The 20,119-nt window shown below is 39.4% G+C and overlaps 1 protein-coding gene across 3 annotated transcripts in view; it reads right to left on the bottom strand.

Annotated features, from left to right (window-relative positions):
- Positions 1-20,119, bottom strand: part of TRPC3 (transient receptor potential cation channel subfamily C member 3) — a 260,568-nt gene that overhangs the window by 59,528 nt on the left and 180,921 nt on the right. For all 3 annotated transcript variants that reach the window (XM_056564160.1, XM_056564165.1, XM_056564176.1), the window contains 2 exons: positions 19,819-20,035; positions 18,464-18,697 (listed from right to left, as the gene is read on the bottom strand). In XM_056564160.1, coding sequence (XP_056420135.1) covers positions 18,464-18,697; positions 19,819-20,035 — 451 coding nt within the window. The remainder of the gene's footprint in view (positions 1-18,463; positions 18,698-19,818; positions 20,036-20,119) is intronic.

Genomic DNA, 20,119 nt, shown 5'->3' with positions numbered 1-20,119 from the left:
TCCTTTATTGGGGGTGTCTTGCTAATTGCCTATAATTTCCACCTGTTGTTTGTTCACCACCCATTTGTACAACAGCATGTGAAATTGATTGTCAATCAGTGTTGCTTCCTGAGTGGACAGTGTGATATCACAGAAGTGTGATTGACTTGGAGTTACATTGTGTTGTTTAAGTGTTCCCTTTATTTTTTTGAGCAGTGTAGTTTGTAATATGAGGATTCAGTTAAAATGTAACTGACAGAATAGTGTACCATTCTCGGCTGTAAACTCAGTCCTATCTTTAAGTCTGGGTTTACATTGCAGAGATTCAGAGGACACCCACTGTCGACGCTAGGACTATGTGGACATTGAAGACCGCATAGACGGCAAAGTATTTTGTGCAGGATTCTGCTGTAAGAATTACTCAGTTTATTCTTTCAGCAGATGGATTTCAGAGGCATGAAGCCCCACCTCTGAAATTCTGTTGCGTCCACTGTGCAGCGGAATCCCAGCAATGGAAATATCTGCTTGGAAATTCCGTAGTGTGAACCTAAACTAATGGTATCTGTAAAAGTAGAAACCAAGATGCAAGTGTGAAAAAAAGCCTTAAACTTTTCATAGACATTAATGTAGTTTAAAGGGGTTTTCCAGGAATTTAGAAAAATGTAGGACAGACAGGAACTGGGGGGATAAATAATTAGCATATACTCTTCCCTAAATTCACTGCTCAAGCACCACTGCCACTCCTTGGTCCATTGTCAGGAATGCTGAAATGTGGTCAAGTCAGGGTCGGACTGGGACCAAAAATAGGCCCAGGCCTTTAACCCCTTAAGCGTTTTTCTGTTTTTGCATTTTCACTTTTTCCTCATCCCCTTCTAAAAATCATAACACTTTCAATTTTGCACATAAAATCCCATATGATGGCTTATTTTTTGCACCTCCAATTCTACTTTGCAGTGATATTATCATTTTACCAAAAAATCCATGGCAAAACAATTTTTTTTTATTGTGCGTCAAAATTGAAGAAAAAATTTCATTTTGTGACTTTTGGGGGCTTCTGTTTCAAAATGACACCTTATCTTTATTCTGTAGGTCCATACGGTTAATATGATACCCTACTGATATAGATTTGATTTTGTCGTACGTCTGAAAAAAATCATAACTACATGCAGGAAAATTTATACGTTAAAAATTGCCATTTTCTGACCCCTATAACTTTTACATTTTTCCGCGTACAGGCCGGTATGAGGGCTCAATTTTTGTGCCATGTTCTGAAGTTCTTATTGGTATCATGTTTGTATTGATCTGACTTTTTGATCACTTTTTATTCATTTTTTCATTATATAAAAAGTTACCAAAAATACGCTATTTTGGACTTTGGAATTTTTTTTGTGCGTACGCCATTGACCTTGCGGTTTAATTAACAATATATTTTTATAGTCCGGACATTTACGCACGCGGTGAAACCACATATGTTTATTTTTATTTTCACAGGTTTTTTTTATGGGAAAAGGAGGGAGATTCCAACTTTTATTAGGGAAGGGGTTAAATGACCTTTATTAACTTTTTTTTTTTCCACTTTTTTTTTTGCAGTGTTATAGATTCCATAGGGGGCTATAACACTGCACACACTGATCTTTTACCCTGATCCCTGCAAAGCCATAGCTTTGCATGGATCAGCGTAATAGGGGGTTAATTGCTCAAGCCTGTAGCTCAGGCTTGGAGCAATCAAACGTCGATCGGACATGACGGAGCAAGGTAAGGGGGCCTCCGATCGCGTCCTAGCGATTTTATTGCTATAGTCCCGATCTGCCTGACTGAGCTGCCGGAAAGCTTTTACTTTCGTTTTAGAGGCGGTGATCAAAGTTGAAGGGTTAATAGCGTGCGGCACAACGATCTGTGCCGCACGCAATTAGCCCAGGGTCCCGGCTATCATGAGCGTACCTGTCATAGTGAAAAAAAAAAAAAGTGATATGTTACTCAGGATCCAAACCTGATCATGTGCATATCATTTTTATGTGTCTCTGACCTATATATCCAGAGATATAACCATTTATCTGCTGGTGAGTTACTTTTTCATTGTGCAGGCTGGAGGGGGCGTGTCAGTCTGTCTCCCTCACAGGAGCAAGCCTGGGCAGTCAGCCAATCAGTACTCTCTACTCTGTAACCCTTTCCTCTCTGGTTTTATGGCCTGCAGTAATCAGAAGACATTATGGTGAATTCATAACAGGATAAAATGTATAAATATAAGAATAGATCTTTATAAAATTAGCACAAGGATTTTTTAGATAAGAGTACAGCATTTTTATGAATACATGTTCTGTTTTATCTTCTTCTAGTAAAGCTGGATGCTAATCAGCATAGCTGTCACTATGTGTGTCATTCATCTTTCACAGACTCCTGAATGTCTTATCAACTTCTTTGTCATTCAGGAGTCCCAGAAAGCTTTGATTATTTCAGCATGCTGGGAGTTGTAGTTTAGTAACAACTGAAGCTGCAATGTTTGTAAATAACTGTGTTAGAGCAGTGTTGCCTCCAGCTGTTTTAAAACTACAGCTCCCAGCATGTCCACACATCCTTTATCTGTAGTTTTGCATACTCAATAGAAATCTCCTATACTGGATACCGGTATGCTTTACGTCCGGTATCCAGTATGCTGTAAAATCTAGACTAGTCTGTCTGGCTAAAAGACAGTCGACCCCTAGTGGTGGCTATTTTGAGCTTGAATGAAAAGTTTTTAACAATGACAGTGCCTCTTTAAATACCGGGATCTGGCGCAGGGCGTACAGGTATGCCCTGCATCCTTAAGAGGTTAAGACTATTTTGGTGGGGGGTCTGACTGATAAGACCTCCACCAATTACCTTTGTTCAAGTGGCTCTCCAAGTTTTGCAAAGCTACAACTCCCATCATGCTCGGAGAGCTTCAGACATTACGGGAGTTGTAGTTTTGTATCAGCTGGAGAGTCACATATTGGGTTACATTACTGCAGAACTTACAAGTGACCACAACATTGATGGGACACAATAATATGATTTACAGGTGACATCTTCTCTGTTGTCGTTGCTTTTTTTTCTTCATCTGGTCCAGACGCTAGGACTTCACTCTGTCGACTTCACTCTGTCGACTTTGTCAGCAAATACACATTGTCTATGAACACAATAATCAATATTACCCTGCCAGTCACTTTGCCCCCTGAATAACACACCGTTTTTTCTCAGTATGGTGGAATAACACCCCTGTATTGTCCTCCCCCAGACCACTAAGTCCTCCTACAGATGCCTGCCCCCCCACCCCAGACCCATCTGTCCCATCAAGACCACTATGTCCCCCTGGACCCCTTAGTCCTCCTCCAGACCCATCTTTCTCCTCCTCCTTCAGACTCCTCTGTCCCCCAAGGCCCCTAAGTCCCCACCCCAGACCTCCTGTCTTGCTTCTCTGGATCCCTAAGTCCCTCCAGACTTCTCTGCCCCCCTGACCCCTAAGTCCTCTTCAGACTCCTCTGTCCCCTGGTCCCTCTGTCTTCTTCAGACCCTTAAGTCACCTCCAGACCCTCTTGTCCTCCAGACACCTAAGTCCTCTTAAGATGATTCTGTCCCCTCAGACCCTTCTGTTCTCCCAGACGTCTGAGTTCACCTTCAGACCCCTAAATCCACCACAGACCTCTCTGTCTTACACTTCCTAATCCAGACCCCTCTGTCCTCCTCCTCCAGACCCCTAAGCCCCCCAGATGCCTAAGTCTTCCTTCAGACCCCTATGTCCCCCCAGGACCACTCTGTCCTCCAGCCAATCCTCCAGACCCCTCTGTCCTCCTTCTCCAACCCTTAAAGTCCTCTTCAGACCTCTCTACCCCCAACCAAACCCCTCTGTCCCCCCAGACCCCTCTTTTCCCCCAGACTCCTAAGTCCTCCTTTAGACCCCCCCAGAAAAACATAAGAAAATAGAATGCGCCAAGGCATTCTGCATGAAGTTTTGCATGGATTTAAAGCGGTACTCTGCCCCTAGACATCTTATCCTTTGGATAGGGGATAAGATGTCTTATCGCGGGGGACCTCGTTGATCTCGGCTCTCATCTGGTGTGTGGAACGAACACTCTGTGCCGGATTACTGGCGATGCGGGGCGGAGGCTCGTGACGACACGGTCACGCCCGCTCGTGATGTCATGGCCACACCTCCTCAATGCACGTCTATGGGAGAGGATGTGGCCATGACATCATGAGCGGGGCGCGGACGAGCCTCCGGCGCTGCACCCAACGCTCTAAATGAATGCCGGATGAAGCAGGGACCCCGTGATCAGACATCTTATACCCTATCCTTTGGATAGGGCATAAGATGTCTAGGGGTGGAGTACCCCTTTAATCTTTTCAGGCATTAACACATTCCTTTCACACAGAATGTACATTACTCCAAAAAAAAACTCCAATTACCCCTCCGGCTGCCAATTCTAGTTTGTTCTTGCCCAGCCTGTTATGGATGAGAGAACTAAATGGTAAATATTTTTAGTTGAATAAACAGCCTTATAACATAGCATGAAAAAAATCTGATTCAACAATATGAAATTACATTTTGTTCTAGTTCCAAAGTCCCATAACATCCCCGGTCATGAATGTGTTAAATGGACTTTTCTCTAAATACATTACTACGTGGTAAATGATTTTTTTTTTTTTCTTATAACTGTTTTATTTATTGTTTTCATCAGGTTTTTATAAAATACAAAACAATAAAAAAAAAATGGAAATGACAATAACAAGTCAAGAGCAGTCTCGTTAGCAAACCATCAGAATCAGGCATATAGGATTGTGTGTTTAACGTCCTAAGATAGGAGCTCATTAAGACTTTATGCCCTTTAGAGGCGTTATAATGTAGTAAAAATAGAACTGTCATTACATACGAAATCAAATCTAACCACTGAGGGCCCCACCACTGGAAACTCCACCAAACAGTAGAATAAGGGTCCATTTTCTTAAACAAACTATTCATATTTGCCTGTCCACACCTCAAGAAAGCAGAGTGAAAAGGGGTTCTCCAGGCAATAAAATGTGCCGTCCCCAAACCCTGAAATGCTTTGCAGCAGTACCAGAGTTTGGTGATAGTGGCAGCAGCAGGGGAGTGAGGGAAGTGAGTATTGTTTTATTTTTTGGTTTAATTTTACAACCTGTCTAAGCACCAGTTAAGACAAAAAAAAAATGACCCCCATTTAAGGAAGAAGGCAGTTTAAGTGCTTTTTATGGAGCATCTTGTAAAAATCCTTCATATTAATTTACCATTATGGTTTATGGACCCATCTACATTATGAGTTAAGTGATTATCATTATAACATACTTTATATGACTAAAGTACAATTTACACTGAGAATAAATTTAAGATTAAAATTAAAAGATAAAACTGTATATATGATATATTGCCTAGCTTTCTAAAGAATGCTATGTAATAAATAGATTATAGTTCAGTATCTGAAAAGAATACATCTGATAATAGATAAGCGTAGCATTATAAAGGGAGCCATGTTGGTGGTGTAAAGCAGCTGCAGCCAATCTTTCCTTGGAGTTTGCTGTAAGTCAAAAGGATATCTGTATTTATTTTAATGTCTTTTTCATACCATATAGGACAAATATAGAAAACTATGACAATTCTCCTATGACTACTTTTTCTTTTCCTTTGTGTCGTCTGTGTCAGATTCACAGTTCGAGAGTGGTTTAGGTGACAATCTTTGTATGTTGAACCAGAATATGTGTATAAATAAAGGTCCATAATAAAACCAGTCAAAACTGGAGATCATCTAGCTGAAATTGAAGAGATTGAAAATGTAGATAAATCTATAACGGATGGTAAAGGCTCAGCTCCAGATGGCAGTAAAACAGACATAGTAAAAGGAATATTAGGACACTCTTAATCCTTCTCTATAAAACCAGACTGGGAAAAATATAATTTAACTATTGCAGTTCTCAGAACTTTCTTGGAAGTCTAAGCCCAGGCAAGGCATTTTCAATACAAACTATAATGTGAATAAAGTTATAGATGATGCTAAATTCAGACTATTATGAGAATAAAGGAATATCTACTTCCTTTATTAACAGATATGCACTGTTTCCTGCAGCTGCCAGCCAACTCTGACTACAGATACACATGCCCTATTAGTTATCAAAGCAATTTCCTAATAATTCATTGTGACCGTTGAGTTCAAGAAGGGCCTGGAAGACTTTGTTGAAAAATATAGCATTAAACATAAGTGAATAATAGATTTCTGTTGATAGGATTGCCATATTTGGAGTTGAGAAGTAATTTTTCCACTAGTATAAAGGAAAGTGGAAAATGCCTCATAGGTAAAGGTAGTGAAACTATGGTAGGTTAGAAAGAAACTGAACCTGCCATCAATCAGTGTAGAAAGTAGAAAGAAAGTAGTTCTGCTTATGACATGCTATGACTGCTCAGGGAAATCTGCACAAAATTACATATGTAATATTTTCCAAAAATACAACGTAAATAAAAAAGTACAACATTACACAATTAGGAATATAGTAGCATTCCCTATGCTTTTAGCTTTTAACCCAACAAAGTTAAAAGATAACATGTCAACTTGACTTGAATTCTTAGTTTATTACAATAGGGTAAGCCATCTTGTCTTGGCTGTTTTTAACAGCATTTAGTCATATGCTTTACAGTAAGCCCCCTGGACATAGACTCAAAGAACATATATTTTTTTTAAATAAATTGCATGTGTGTAAGCCTGCCCTATGATATGTATAAAGGCCATTCTACAGGGAGGGAAGGCTGAGCCCCTATTGTCTTTTCTATTTACTGGTGTCCCCATTCACTGTTAGGGTTGGGTCACACTTGCTGTATTTTGCTGTGTATTTTCCTACCCTTTGAAGTCAATGGGTTGCAAAATCTGCTGCAGAAAATACGTAGCTAAATACGGCACCTGTGACTCTTCCCTAATGCTGTACAGATCCCTTTGCAGTAGCCCATTTTTTTTATCAATGCAGACAGAACAGGAAGTATCAGCTTAGTTTAAGCCTATTGGTGAAATGGAAACTGCAAGATTTCAGGATTATTTTACAATATAGATAGTAAAATGGGAAAAAAAATATATAAAATCATTTAAAATTATAAAAAAAACAAGTTTAAAGCGTACCTGTCATAGTGCAAAAAAAATAAAAAATTATATGTTACTCAGTACCTAACCCTGATCATATAGATATCTATTTGCATGTGTCTAGGACCTATATACCCCTAACAAATAGCATTTATATGAAGCTCACTTGCTATGTGTCCATCTCTCTCCCTCACTGTGATGACTAATCTGTTCTGAGTCTGGGAGAAGCCTGGCAGTCTGGAAATCACCGCATAGTAGCTTTTATGCATACATTTTCTATCTTTTCCTAGTAAAGCTGGATGCTAATCAACATAGCTGTCACTATGTGTGTCATTCAGCTTTCACAGACTCCTGAATGTCTGATCAGCTTCTTTATCATTCAGAAGTCAGAAAGCTTTGGCTTTTCAAGCTTGCTGGGAGTTGTAGTTTTGCATTGCAACAGCTGGAGCTGCAGTGTTTGTAAAGCACTGTGTTAGAGATGTGTTGCCTTTATCTGTTGCAAAACTACAACTCCCATCAAGCCCACACATCCTTTATCTGTAGTTTTGCAATAGCTGGAGGCACACAGCTGGAGAATACACAGCTCTAAAACAGAGTTTTACAAAGATTGTACCCACAGCTGTTGTAAAACTACAACTCCCATGATGGCAGTTATAGTTTAGGAACAGCTGAAGGCTGCAGTGGGGCAATGGTGATCTCCTATACTGGATACCAACACACTTTATGGCCGGTATCCAGTATGATGCAAAATACAGAATAGTCTGTCTGCATAAGAACAGTAGTGGTGGCTAATTTCATTATAGATTTTTTTGTTAAATTAATTTTTTTTTAAATAAATGTATATTTAAAAAAGCCATCTTGTCAGTAGTACTACAAAATATAAAACGTTTTTCATAATGACTGTGCCTCTCATAAAGAGTACCTGTCATCAAACCATATTTTCTAAACTAACTTAGACTATATTCCCTAACTACTGCTAACACCCCTCCTGCCCTTAAAAAAATGTCTGAGCTTTAAAAAGCTCTGTATCATACCTTTCCCCTTGCTCATATTGTGTGAGCTCCCGGTAGGAGAAAGTGGGCGTTCCCCAGCAGGCGTGAAGTTCAAGTTACTGAAGCCTGCGAGAGCTGTGCCTTGCCATGCCCCGCACGCACTTACTGAGTTTGGTCTCCTGCCAGGCCGGAAGATGATCAAACTGTTTGACTTGTGCAGGGAATGGAACAGAGCCACCTAGTGGCTGTTTTTTCAATTACATTAAAAACATATAAAGGTAACAGCAAGTAAATAACAAAGTGTCTTATAATTTCATAAGGAACAATATATATTAAAAGTTTAGTTTGGTGACAGGTACTCTTTAACATAAAGACTTGATTTAAGCAATAGACCCTTTTTCTCATGACACATTCTCTTTAAGTTCACCTTTTTACTATATTTCTGACATATACTGTAAAAAAAAAAATTATACATTTAAAAAGGAATTCAACTGAACAGCACTTTTTTTTTTTTTTTTTTAGCAAACCATCCTTTTTTTTTTTTTTTTTTTTTTAAAGGCATACAGTAAGCAACAACAGATCAGTTGTAGTTTTTTTTTAAGAGGTAGCAGACATTTTTTCCCTATTCAGATGGATCCAAAAGTATGCATTTAGTAGAAACATATCACCTTATTTTTTAATGTGTCTGACACTGTCAAGGCAACTGAAATACAAATGTCCACGCAAACTTTTACTGCAGAATGTCGGATAATATCTGGTAGTTGTAGCCCACATTGATAAGATAGTTAAGTAGGCATCCCATATTTTGCCTGGTGACAATATATTGGAAAGGGTCTTTTCCAATGATAGATTGCCTTCATATCAAACCTGTCAGTAAAATATTTCTCATTCAGTGGCCAAAAGGTCTGTATCGCTTGACAAACCCCTCAGAAGCAACTCCATGAGCTCCAGTAAATGCTTTTCTCAAGAGAATGTGTTGAGGATTGCTTTTTTTCTGTTTAGATGTGTGAAATATGATGCATCTTTATAAATGTAGTATTACAAATATATAAACTTGTAGGAAACAATTTCCCATTAAAGTCTGACAGTGGGCAAATATTTCCCTATTTTTTTTAATGAAATCTGTAAGTAAGATGCCTTTCAATATATAGAGTGGTGATGGTTTTCACTCTGAGAGTTTCCCAGAGGGTAGAAAGTGAATCACTAGCCTTCAACCGGACAAAAAAAAAGAATTGTTCTGAAGATCTGGAAATAGTCTTGTGGTTATGTACATGTAATAATATTATCCAAATTAGGGCTGGGCGGTATGAGCAAAGGTGTGTATCACGGTATTTTTGTAACTTTCGGCAGTTCCATGGTATATAACGGTATTTCTTCCTCCTCCTCCCCCCCAAAAAAATTAATTATCAGCCCAGCGCTGCGCTGTTCTGTGCCCCCCCAATTAATTTTCAGCCCAGCGCTGTCCCCATCAGGGTAAATACTCACATGTCACCCGCTGCTCTCCTCGTGCTGTTTGTTGCGGTTTTTGCTTGGGTTCGGAAATCTCACCACACCGGCGCTGACACAATGTAAACAAAATAAACTAACGCATGTTCCGACGTCGGCCTTATGCTGGGGACGGGAACATCGGACAGCCGTCAGCCTATCACCGGCCGCAGCGATGTTCCGCCTCAGCCGCTGATAGGCTGAGCCCACTGTCATGTAAGGAGCTCTGGCCGGCTTCTTACATGACAGTGGGCTCAGCCTATCAGCGGCCGAGGCGGAACATCGCTGCGGCCGGTGATAGGATGACGGCTGTCCGATGTTCCATTCCCTAGGAAGCAGATGAAGCTGGTACCTGACCAACGGGAGGTAAGTTAAAGTTTATTTTGTTTATTTTTTGCAGCCCGGGCATAGGGATACCGCACAGTATAGAGAAGTTGTCTTCAACCTGCGGACCTCCAGATGTTGCATGCTGAGAGTTGTAGTTTTGTAACATCTGGAGGTCCGCAGGTTGAAGACCACTGGTATAGAGTGTCAGCGCCGGGGCCGCAACAAACAGGACGAGGAGAGCAGCGCATGCAGGTGAGTAGTACCCTGATGGGGACAGCGCTAGGCTGATAATTAATTGGGGGGGGGGGGGGGCAGAACAGCGCTCGCAGGCAACATATGATTAGTTCCCTGATGTGGGGACAGCGCAGCGCTGGGCTGATTCATTCATTCCGAGGGGGAGGGACCAAACCGGTGTTGCGGTATGGGTTAAAATTCATATCGAGCAGCACAAAAATTTCGGTACTCGGTATGAACCGGTATACCACCCAGCCCTATTAAAAATAACTGTAAAACTAATAGTGCTGTAAAATCGACAGAGAGAGAGAGAGAGAGAGAGAGAGAGAGAGAGAGAGAGAAACGGTATGTCTATTGTATGTCAATGTAAAAGGAATCACTGTAATTGTATTGCCTGTCAATTGCATGTATACAAGGAAAGATTCTGGCATCCCACCCATTACATTTGTAATGCACTTATTATGTTCCTTTTTTTCAATACTTCAGGTCATTTGTTATGATCTATTATCAGAAGACTGCAACATTTCCATGACATACAACAATTTAAGAAAGATTACAATCTTTATGACGTGGAATCTGCCCAAAAAAGAACTTCTAAACGTGCTAGAAAGTTTCATAATGTTTTCTTCTTATTAACAGGGATTATTTTTGTTCTACATAGTTTATGAGGATTTACATCCAGCTTAATTCCCAAGCAAATTATTCCTCCCTGTTTTTATGTGAGTGATAAGGTATCCCCCAGCATCTCAAAATGGGCTAAAAAGTGGTAAGGCTTCAGAACGGAGACATCTGTCTATAAGAGGGTAGGAAACCGGGCAGCCAGTGAGCCATAAAAGCGCACAAAATCCTATGGTTATAACAGTGAAATCTCACTAGGTAGAACAAGAGCTTGCACATTCCCTAATATTCAGTTAAATTTTGCTTGTAAGTGCAAGATTGTGCTGAATGTAACAAAGATTCAGCAATGCATTCTGGGAGGGGGGGGGGGGTGTGCAGCAAAAAAGGTTTCCCACCTCCGGTTTATATTTTTGTGCACAATCTTTATTTCTTTATTGCAGCATACATGATACCCTGCTTGTGAGCCATTGCTGAAATTCACTAAATTATAGATTGTATAAGGCCTGGAGTATTATATGTCTGTTGTTACATCTTTCTTCATTTTAAAATTTCTATGGGGGTTCCCAGATATGCTCCCCATGGTATAATGAAAAATCATTGAGTAATTTAAAACTACTTATCTTTGCTTACTTTATAGAGCTTATATATATATATATATATATTAGGGGTGTGAATCGCCAAGAATTTGGCGATTCGATTCGAATCGCGATACCAGTGTGGCGATTCGATATATCGCGATATATCGCGATACCGTCTAGGTGACGATACATCGCGATATATCGCCCACCTGGGAGCATTCATAGATCCCAATAGACGCCGCTGTCAGCTTTGACAGCGGCGATCTAGTACTCCGGTGCACACTTTTTTTTATGTTATCCCGTCCGGGCTGCAAAATAAAATAAAACGCACTTTATCTTACCTGCCAACGAGCCCGCGGAGCTCCGGTACAGGTGTTCGGTCCCCGGGCTGTATTCTTCTTACTTCCTGTTAGTCCGGCACGTCACATGGAGCTTCAGCCTATCACCAGCGGAGGCGGGACATCGCTGCGGCCAGTGATAGGCTGAAGCTCCATGTGACGTGCCGGACTAACAGGAAGTAAGAAGAATACAGCCCGGGGACCGAACACCGGTACCGGAGCTCCGCGGGCTCGTTGGCAGGTAAGAAAAGTGCGTTTTATTAAAAATTCCACATCCCTAAAAGAATCGATTCAAAAATATTTTGAATCGATTCTGTATCGGCAAATGAAAAATCGCGATTATCGCGAGAATCGATTTTTTCTTACATCCCTAATATATATATATATATATATATATATATATACCGGTACAAGGTAAATAGAAATTACAAACATAATGAAATGTAGAAAATTACTTGTTGCATGTTATAAAGATATTGTTTAAAGACTTCACTTTCATTCTGTATCCAGAGTTACACTGTAACATATTTATCTTCTCTCTGTGACCAAATGGCTTCTTGTCCTAACACCAGAATTTCAGAAAACATCAAAGTGTAAAATGACAGTGCCGAGTATTCATGATGTTTACTGTCAAATGAACCCAGTGGATTTTAAATGCCTTATGGAAAACAAGGAACGTGTTGCTTAGAATTCTTCCCGTTCCCGTGGGGCAGCTTGTGTCTCATTACAGCGCTCCATTATAAATTAGGGAAATATCATGACATTTCAAACATGTGTATAATTTCGGCAGATATCAAAAGCCGGATAATGTCAGACAGTCAATGTATAAACTAAGGAATGACCAGACACTAAACAATTTACAACATTTTCATAGCTGCACCATACAGTTAAAGTGGATCTGCCCTAATATCCACCATTAGCCAAATGGTCCATTATTTGTTGTACTATTCAGCTAACAGCAGCTATCACAGCACAGCAGACTCTGTTATGAGGCCGCTGTATTCATGGAAGTAATGCAACCCCATTTCTGTCAGCAGTGATTGATGGACTGCTATATATGTATGCAGCCAGCCGTCAATCACTACTGACAAGGGTGGTTAATTTTAATATTTCTATGGGGGCTCCCAGACATATTCCCCATAGTATACTGAAATAACATTGACATCCAATGAGTAAGTTGAAGAATTTGGATAAATGATCATTGGGCAACGAGCTATATAATTTGATGTAGTCTATGATAGCTTCTTTTAGCCAAATAAAACAAATGGGATCATCTTTTTAAAAACGGCAACATAACTCAATGCAGAGAATATCACTACTGTGTATACACATAAAACTGCATCTACAGTGTCCACTCCACTCTGTGTCCAACAGAGTACAGGTACAGTTTAACTTGTTTGGTTATTGATAATAGAATCAACATAAATGTGTGTTTTGGTTGAATTGGTAGACCTTAAAGGGGTAGTCCCATTTAGGAAAATATATCCCCTGTACAAAGGATAGGGCATAAGTGTCTGATTGAGGGAAGATGATCACTGGGACCCCCTTGTAATCTCCTGTCCGGCCCTTTGGCTTTCCTTGGGAGAGTCTGAGATACATAAGTCGGAGATACACAGGCTGATGTGCTCATGTATCTCAGGCTCTTCCATAAAGATGCATGGAGAGGGCATGTCGACCCCTGCTCTGTGCGCGAAGAGAGACAAAGTGCCCTACAGGAGATTGTGGTGGAGGCTCAGCAATCAGATGCACTGATCAGAAACCTAGATTTTCTAAACAGGATTACCCCTTTTAATTACTAAAGGTAGGGAAGATAGCCCTAAAAAGTATGTTTTCCTGAAGTGATATTGAAACAAGAACATGCTTTCTATCCTATTTATCACTAAGGTATCAGAAATAGGACCTTGAACTAAAAGCAACTCATTCTGAATGCTGGGATATCTAATAACTGTCCTAGACAAAGGCATCATAGCAGTTTAGATAATCCCATCTCAGAAGCCCTGCATGGTATATGTGTGTCACTGCTATAAAATACCCAATCTTTGGTGGAAGGTTTCCCCTTGCTCACATTGTGTGACCTCCTGGCAGGAGAAAGTGGGTGTTCCCCAGCAGGCACAACATCACTGAAACATGCAAGAGCTGTGCCTCTCTGTGCCCCACATGCACTTCCTAAGTTTGGTCTCCTGCCAGTCCAAGAGGAGACTAAACTAACTGTTTCATCTGTGCAGGGAACAGAACAGAGCCACCTAGTGGCTGTTTTTTCAATCACATTAAAAACATATAAAGGTTGAGAATTTTAACAGCAAGTAAATAGCAAAGTGTTTTATAATTACATAGGGAACAATATATTAAAAGTTTAGTTTGGTGACAGGTACTCTTTAACTCTTAATTGTGAACATATCTTATACAACCACTAATGAACATACTGGTAGTAACTTATTTTACATTTGCAGGGGGACTGCATCATAAACTGAAGTGATACATTCAACCTCCTGTTAACAATTAGAATATTCTTAACAGCAAATCTGCTTTGTTATGCTGGATCATAAGATGTATTCAGCAGATTTCCCATAGAGGAGTCTGAGAAAGCAAGGAAAAAACCCATGTGAAAATTGTAATTTCTTCAATATGAGTTGTCACCAACATTTCCCAGCAACACATATAATACAGAAATTGCTAAATATAATTTTTACAATTTGGCAGAAGAGAACAACTTAAGGATCTATATTTACCATTGAATTTATTTTTAATTTAGAGAAAATGTTTGTACAGTTTGGACATACGGTATAGTACAGTATACTAATATATTGGTGTAAAATTTTTTTGTAAAAGTGTATTGTAAAAAATTCCACACGTGAAAAAAATAAAAATATTTTTGGGGAAAACCATACTAGTGACTTTACCTAGGAAACAGTGTTCATTTAAAAACAATCTATTTTAGGTTGCTTTAACCCCTTAACGACAATGGACGTAAATGTACTTCATGGTGACGTGGTACTTAACGAACTATGATGTACATTTACGCGCCGCCATGATCGCGAGCACCGGAGCGGTGCTCGCGTCATGCACGGCCGGTCCCAGCTGCTATCAGCAGCCAGGGATTGCCAGTAATGGCTGGCATCCGCGATCGTGCGGATGTCCGCCATTAACCCCTCAGATACCGTGATCAATAGAGATCACAGCATCTGCGGCAGTGAGGTACTTTGAATGGATGATCGGATCAGCTGAAACGCTGCCGTGGGGATCCGATCATCCAGCATAGCAGCCGGAGGTCCCCTCACCTGGCTCTGGCTGTCTCCTGGGGTCTTCTGCTCTGGTCTGAGATCGAGCAGAACAGAGCAGAAGATTACCGATAATACTGATCAGTGCTATGTCCTATACATAGCACTGAACAGTATTTGCATTCAAATGATTGCTATGAATAGTCCCCTATGGGGACATAAAAAGTGTAAAAAAAAAAGTAACAAAATGTAAAATAAAAAAGTAAAATAATTAGAAAAATCCCCTCCCCCAATAAAAAAGTAAAACGTCCGTTTTTCCCATTTTACCCCCAAAAAAGCATAAAAAAATTATTAATACACATATTTGGTATTGCTGCGTGTGAAAAAGTCAGAACTATTAAAATATATTGTTAATTATCCCGTACAGTGAACTGCGTAAACGTAAAAAAAAAAAAAAAAGTCCAAAATTGCAGCTTTTTTGTTACATTTTATTCCCAAAAATGTTTAAAAAGTAAAACCTAAGCAAATGTGGTACTGATAAAAACTACCGATCATGGCGCAAAAAATGAACCCGCATATCGCCCCATATACGGAAATGAGAAAGTTATAGATGGTCAAAATAGGGCAATTTCAAACACACAAATTTTGTTCAAATAGTTTGAGATTTTTTGTAAGCGGTACAATTAAAGAAAAGCATATAACATGGGTATCATTTTAATCATATTGACCCACAGAATAAAGAAAACATGTCATTTTTACCGGAAAGTGTACAGCGTGAAAACAAAACCTTCCAAAATTTGCTAAATTGCGGTTTTCTTTTCAATTTTCTAATTTTTCATAAATAAAATTTGTTTGGTTGTGCAGTACATTTTAAGGTAAAATAAGTGATGTAATTACAAAGTACAATTGGTGATGTAAAAAACAAGCCCTCATATGGGTCTGTGGATGGAAATATAAGAGAGTTATGATTTTTAGAAGGCAAGGAGGAAAAAACTAAAATGCAAAAATAAAATTGGTCTGGTCCTTAAGGCCAAAATGGGCCTGGTCCTTAAGGGGTTAACATAGGATAGTGTACCCATATGTAAATCCACAGCAGGGATAAAGCAGATATGTAGATATAAAAAATAAAAAATGATAACTGGAGGAGATAAATAATACTGCCTGCACCAAAAATCGGGTGCAATTTGCACCAATAAAATTGTCAAATGCACCACATTTTTTATGTGTTTCAAAGAGGTAGAGATGTGGTTTCAGTAATAAAGTGCAGGGCAAAAAATGCACTAAAATGTGGCACCCATTTTTGGTGTAAACTTAGGCTACACAGTGAAGTGACAGCCATATCTTCACCTTATATGCCGTCTTTATTTTCCATCCTCACATTCTGACCTGTAAACTGTCTTCATATCCCGACCTCATATAATTAATCTGTTTATAAGACAAGACTACAAACCACAACTGCACTATGGGAATAACTGTGCAGAGTAGCTGTAGCTGGATTTGATCTATCTGGTCATTACTGAGCGTTTTTTGACCCTTTCATAAACAATGAAGTGAAATCCTGCCATTCAAGAGAACATTCAATGCTTACAGTTCCGTATATTGTTATATTAGTATGCTCAGCTGCTCACTGCTTATCTCCCGGGTGTACATACAGATAGCGAGCAGCCTTCTACTTCTACTAGCAAAAAAATAAAAAATAAAAACAAGAAGCAGTCAAAAGCTTTGATCAATTCATTGTGTGCTCAGAATCAATGTCACACCGCGTGGCCGAGAGCGCTCTGATTAATTACAAGCTTTTCCATTTGGTGTTCTTGTGTCCCAGTCTAATGACAAGCAACGTAAGGAACTGGAAATATATTGTCTGTGATTTATTAACATAATAATTACTCGGAGGGTCTGCTGCACGCTGTGATTCATGAAAAGCATACATCTAGGACAAAACAAACAATCCTGGATTCAGATATCAATAGTTAGATAAACGGTCCCTGTCGTATATCACATCATGTTATTAAATTACAGGGAGCGTAATAGGGGCTAATGCAGGAAATGGAGTGAGTGGTCTGACGTGGTCTATTTACTTAATGTTAAATTGGTAATATTACTTCATCTTCCAACTGCACTCAAAATTTCAGTGTTGTATAACATCGCTGTTTGTACCTAGTGATTACATGGTAATAATGACAGATCTGATTTCATTCACGTATAATGGGTCCATGAGATTTCTGGTTTTATACCAAGCAGATCAGCATAACAGATTTGCCTGTCAGGAGCATGGTAAAGTTAAAGGAACGCAGCAATGTCCCCAAAGTGAGAAGGGTCTAAATGTGATATCACATATTTTACATAAAAAACAGAAATGCTTCATGCATTGCAAGTGTTTTGAGGACTGGGAGCCTGATGGCTTATAGTGCAATACAGAATATATAGGACCGAATTTAGGGCAACCTCCCAGTGCATGATCTTCTCATTCACTTCATTTTAACTTGTGGTGGTAAAAACACTTTTCTGATCAGTGCAGAATGGATCACAGTGATGTGTATGCTTTCTTGTCATTCTTGCTCTGGATAAGTGAAGTGTGGGGTATCATCTCTGTTTTACTGCTGCTCCACAAATCACAAGTAGTACTGCAGAATCATAACTGTCTGTGCTAAAGACATTATTAGAATATACATCTTAAAGGGGTTATCCAGGAAAAGAAAAAAATAGTGATTTCTTCCAAAAACAGCACTGCATCCATCCTCGGGTTTTGTGTGTTATTACAACTTGGCTCCATTCACATCAACAGGACTAAGCTGCAATACCACACACAGCCTGAGAACAGGTGTGGTGCTATTCAGCTCTGTTTTTGTAATCCTTAATAATCCCTCTTAGTTTATAAAAGATTAGGATTATTTAAATATTTTTTACTAGTCACAGTCTTGGAATAAACAAAGAAGGGAGTACAGAGTTGAAGCTCCTCCATTGAACCATCCCTCCGTGTTGCACGTTGTATACCTTCTCCTCTCCTGTCATTTCTGCTTTTCCTTTGCTGGACAGAAGGCTCCACTAGCTGCTGTTAAACATAAAGGCCTCTCTTGAATCGGGAGTAGCAGGAAGGGGACTGACAGCAGCACATGGAAATACAGGATGTTCTAAGTCACATGATGTCTACTTTTTTTCAGGTTCTTGAGAAAGTTATGGATAACTTTAGCAAGCACTCCGTAGTGGTGATAAGGGTTTTGCACTAATTTACCTATCTGCACAAACAGTAAAATGTGCTCAGTGGGGGAGATTTATCAAAACCCGTCCAGAGGAAAAGTTGCCCAGTTGCCCATAGGAACCGATACGTGCATATAATTTGTACATGTTTGTAGAGTGTGTGAATTTAGGCTAAGGGACAATGATAGATACAGAAGAAGAGTCTTTATCTTGAAAGTACTATAACCAGAAGAGACTGGACACCTTGGCACACATTGTGTCATTGCATGGCCGCACACACACACACATATAATATATATATATATATATATATATATATATATATATATATATACACATATATGATTGACATGAAACACAAATACTATATGCCAGTTAGAAATTAAGAAATTGTGAGGTTCTTACCGTAAGTAAAATACTCCACTTCAGGAGGAAGTGTGACCAATGACAGGTCACTTTCTTGGATATTTTTGTCCACATACTGTTGAGCTTTGGAAGCCTGTATGAAAGCTAGGAGCCTTGCAGTAAATGCTGCAATAAAGATGGAGAGCATTCCAAAATCCAGAACATTCCACAGTTGAAGTACATATTCCCTGGGACCTTCCAGCCATAGCTCCTTACATTCTGACCACATCATTCCTGAAGAAACAAAAAGACATTCTCGGCAGTTACATTCTGAAATAAATTTTCCTTTCCCGAACAAGCTAACTTAAGCAAAGAGCTCAACATCTTCAATGCATCATATGTACTTAATGTTTCAACAATTCTAAATAATTCAAGCTCTGACCTTTTAAAGGGTTACAATTCAATCAAAAGTGAAATATCTGAGCCTGCCCAATATAGCATAAGGATACTGGATGAGGCACAATGGAATGGTTTGGAAGTAATCCTGCGCTGCCATTTTTCAGGAACAAGGTAAGAGCAAAAATAGATAAGTTGTAAACTTTTCTTGAAACATACAACGCGTTTCAGATGCCTGATGAAAGGGCCATCTCGGCCCTGAAACGCGTTGTATGTTTCAATAAAAGTTTACAAGTTATCTATTTTTGCTCTTACCTTGTTCCTGAGAATTGGCAGCAAGGGATTACTTCCAAACCATTTTATTGTGCCTCATCCAGTATCCATTGCATGCCAGCCTTGCGTGGAAAGCTTGCAGCAGCCGTGGAGCACCTTCGGTGTGATCTTTGTTAAACTCTGTGAGCGTTGTGCCTCGTTTATTGCACAACTATACAAGGTGCACATAATACTCACTATACTCTTTACCTATTTATCTGGTGATCCTTCACATGGAAGAGCTCCGGTCACTTTTTTGTCTCCCAATATAGCATAAGGTGATGGCCAAAATATGGACAAATGTCCCCTATCACAAAACTATGCCTGTGTGCACATTTGTCTACAAAATCATTCATTAGAGGTTTATTTTTCCCTACAAGGATGCAACATTTTCCAAGTGGAAGTAAAAGAATAATGCTTAAAGGATAAAGAGGTCAATTGGAAATCTGCCCATCAGTAAACTGCTGGTGAAGTAAGTTTTCTCTGATTCTTTTTTTAGTGCTGATCACTTAGCCTCCATGTCAAAACCCCATGAACAAGATCTACACAATAATAACAGTTCTTGGGATTTCTTATAAATCATTCTTTGAAAACTCAAATGGCTTCTATTTTCTTATTACAAACAGAAGCCAGTGGGTTATTGAGTTTGAGATGCAGAGGTACAGTTTGTAGTTAAATGAAAGGAACATGAAAGAAGAGAAACCTACCTAGAACCCATACCATGATGAGCATTTCCGTCCATGTGAACCTTGTGGTTTTCACTCTGAAAATCTGCTTTGGATATTCAATGACAGTGATGTTTGGTAGAGTTTTAATGCCTTCAAACCTGTCTGAAGCATTGAAGACGAGTAGGCACAAGAAAATGATGAATGATGCAGCATGTGCCACAAACTTCATGAATGGGCTGCGGAGAACCTTGCCTAACTAGAAAGAAAGAAATGTGGTTATATATGTATTAACACGCAGTGAATTTGGAAAGTTTTCAGACCCCTTTCATTTTTTCACATT

The sequence above is a fragment of the Hyla sarda genome, chromosome 1 (genome assembly GCF_029499605.1).
Source record: "Hyla sarda isolate aHylSar1 chromosome 1, aHylSar1.hap1, whole genome shotgun sequence".
Lineage (NCBI taxonomy): Eukaryota > Metazoa > Chordata > Amphibia > Anura > Hylidae > Hyla > Hyla sarda.
The sequence above is the reverse complement of the archived record's forward strand: the minus strand, read 5'-3'. Positions and strand labels throughout refer to the sequence as shown.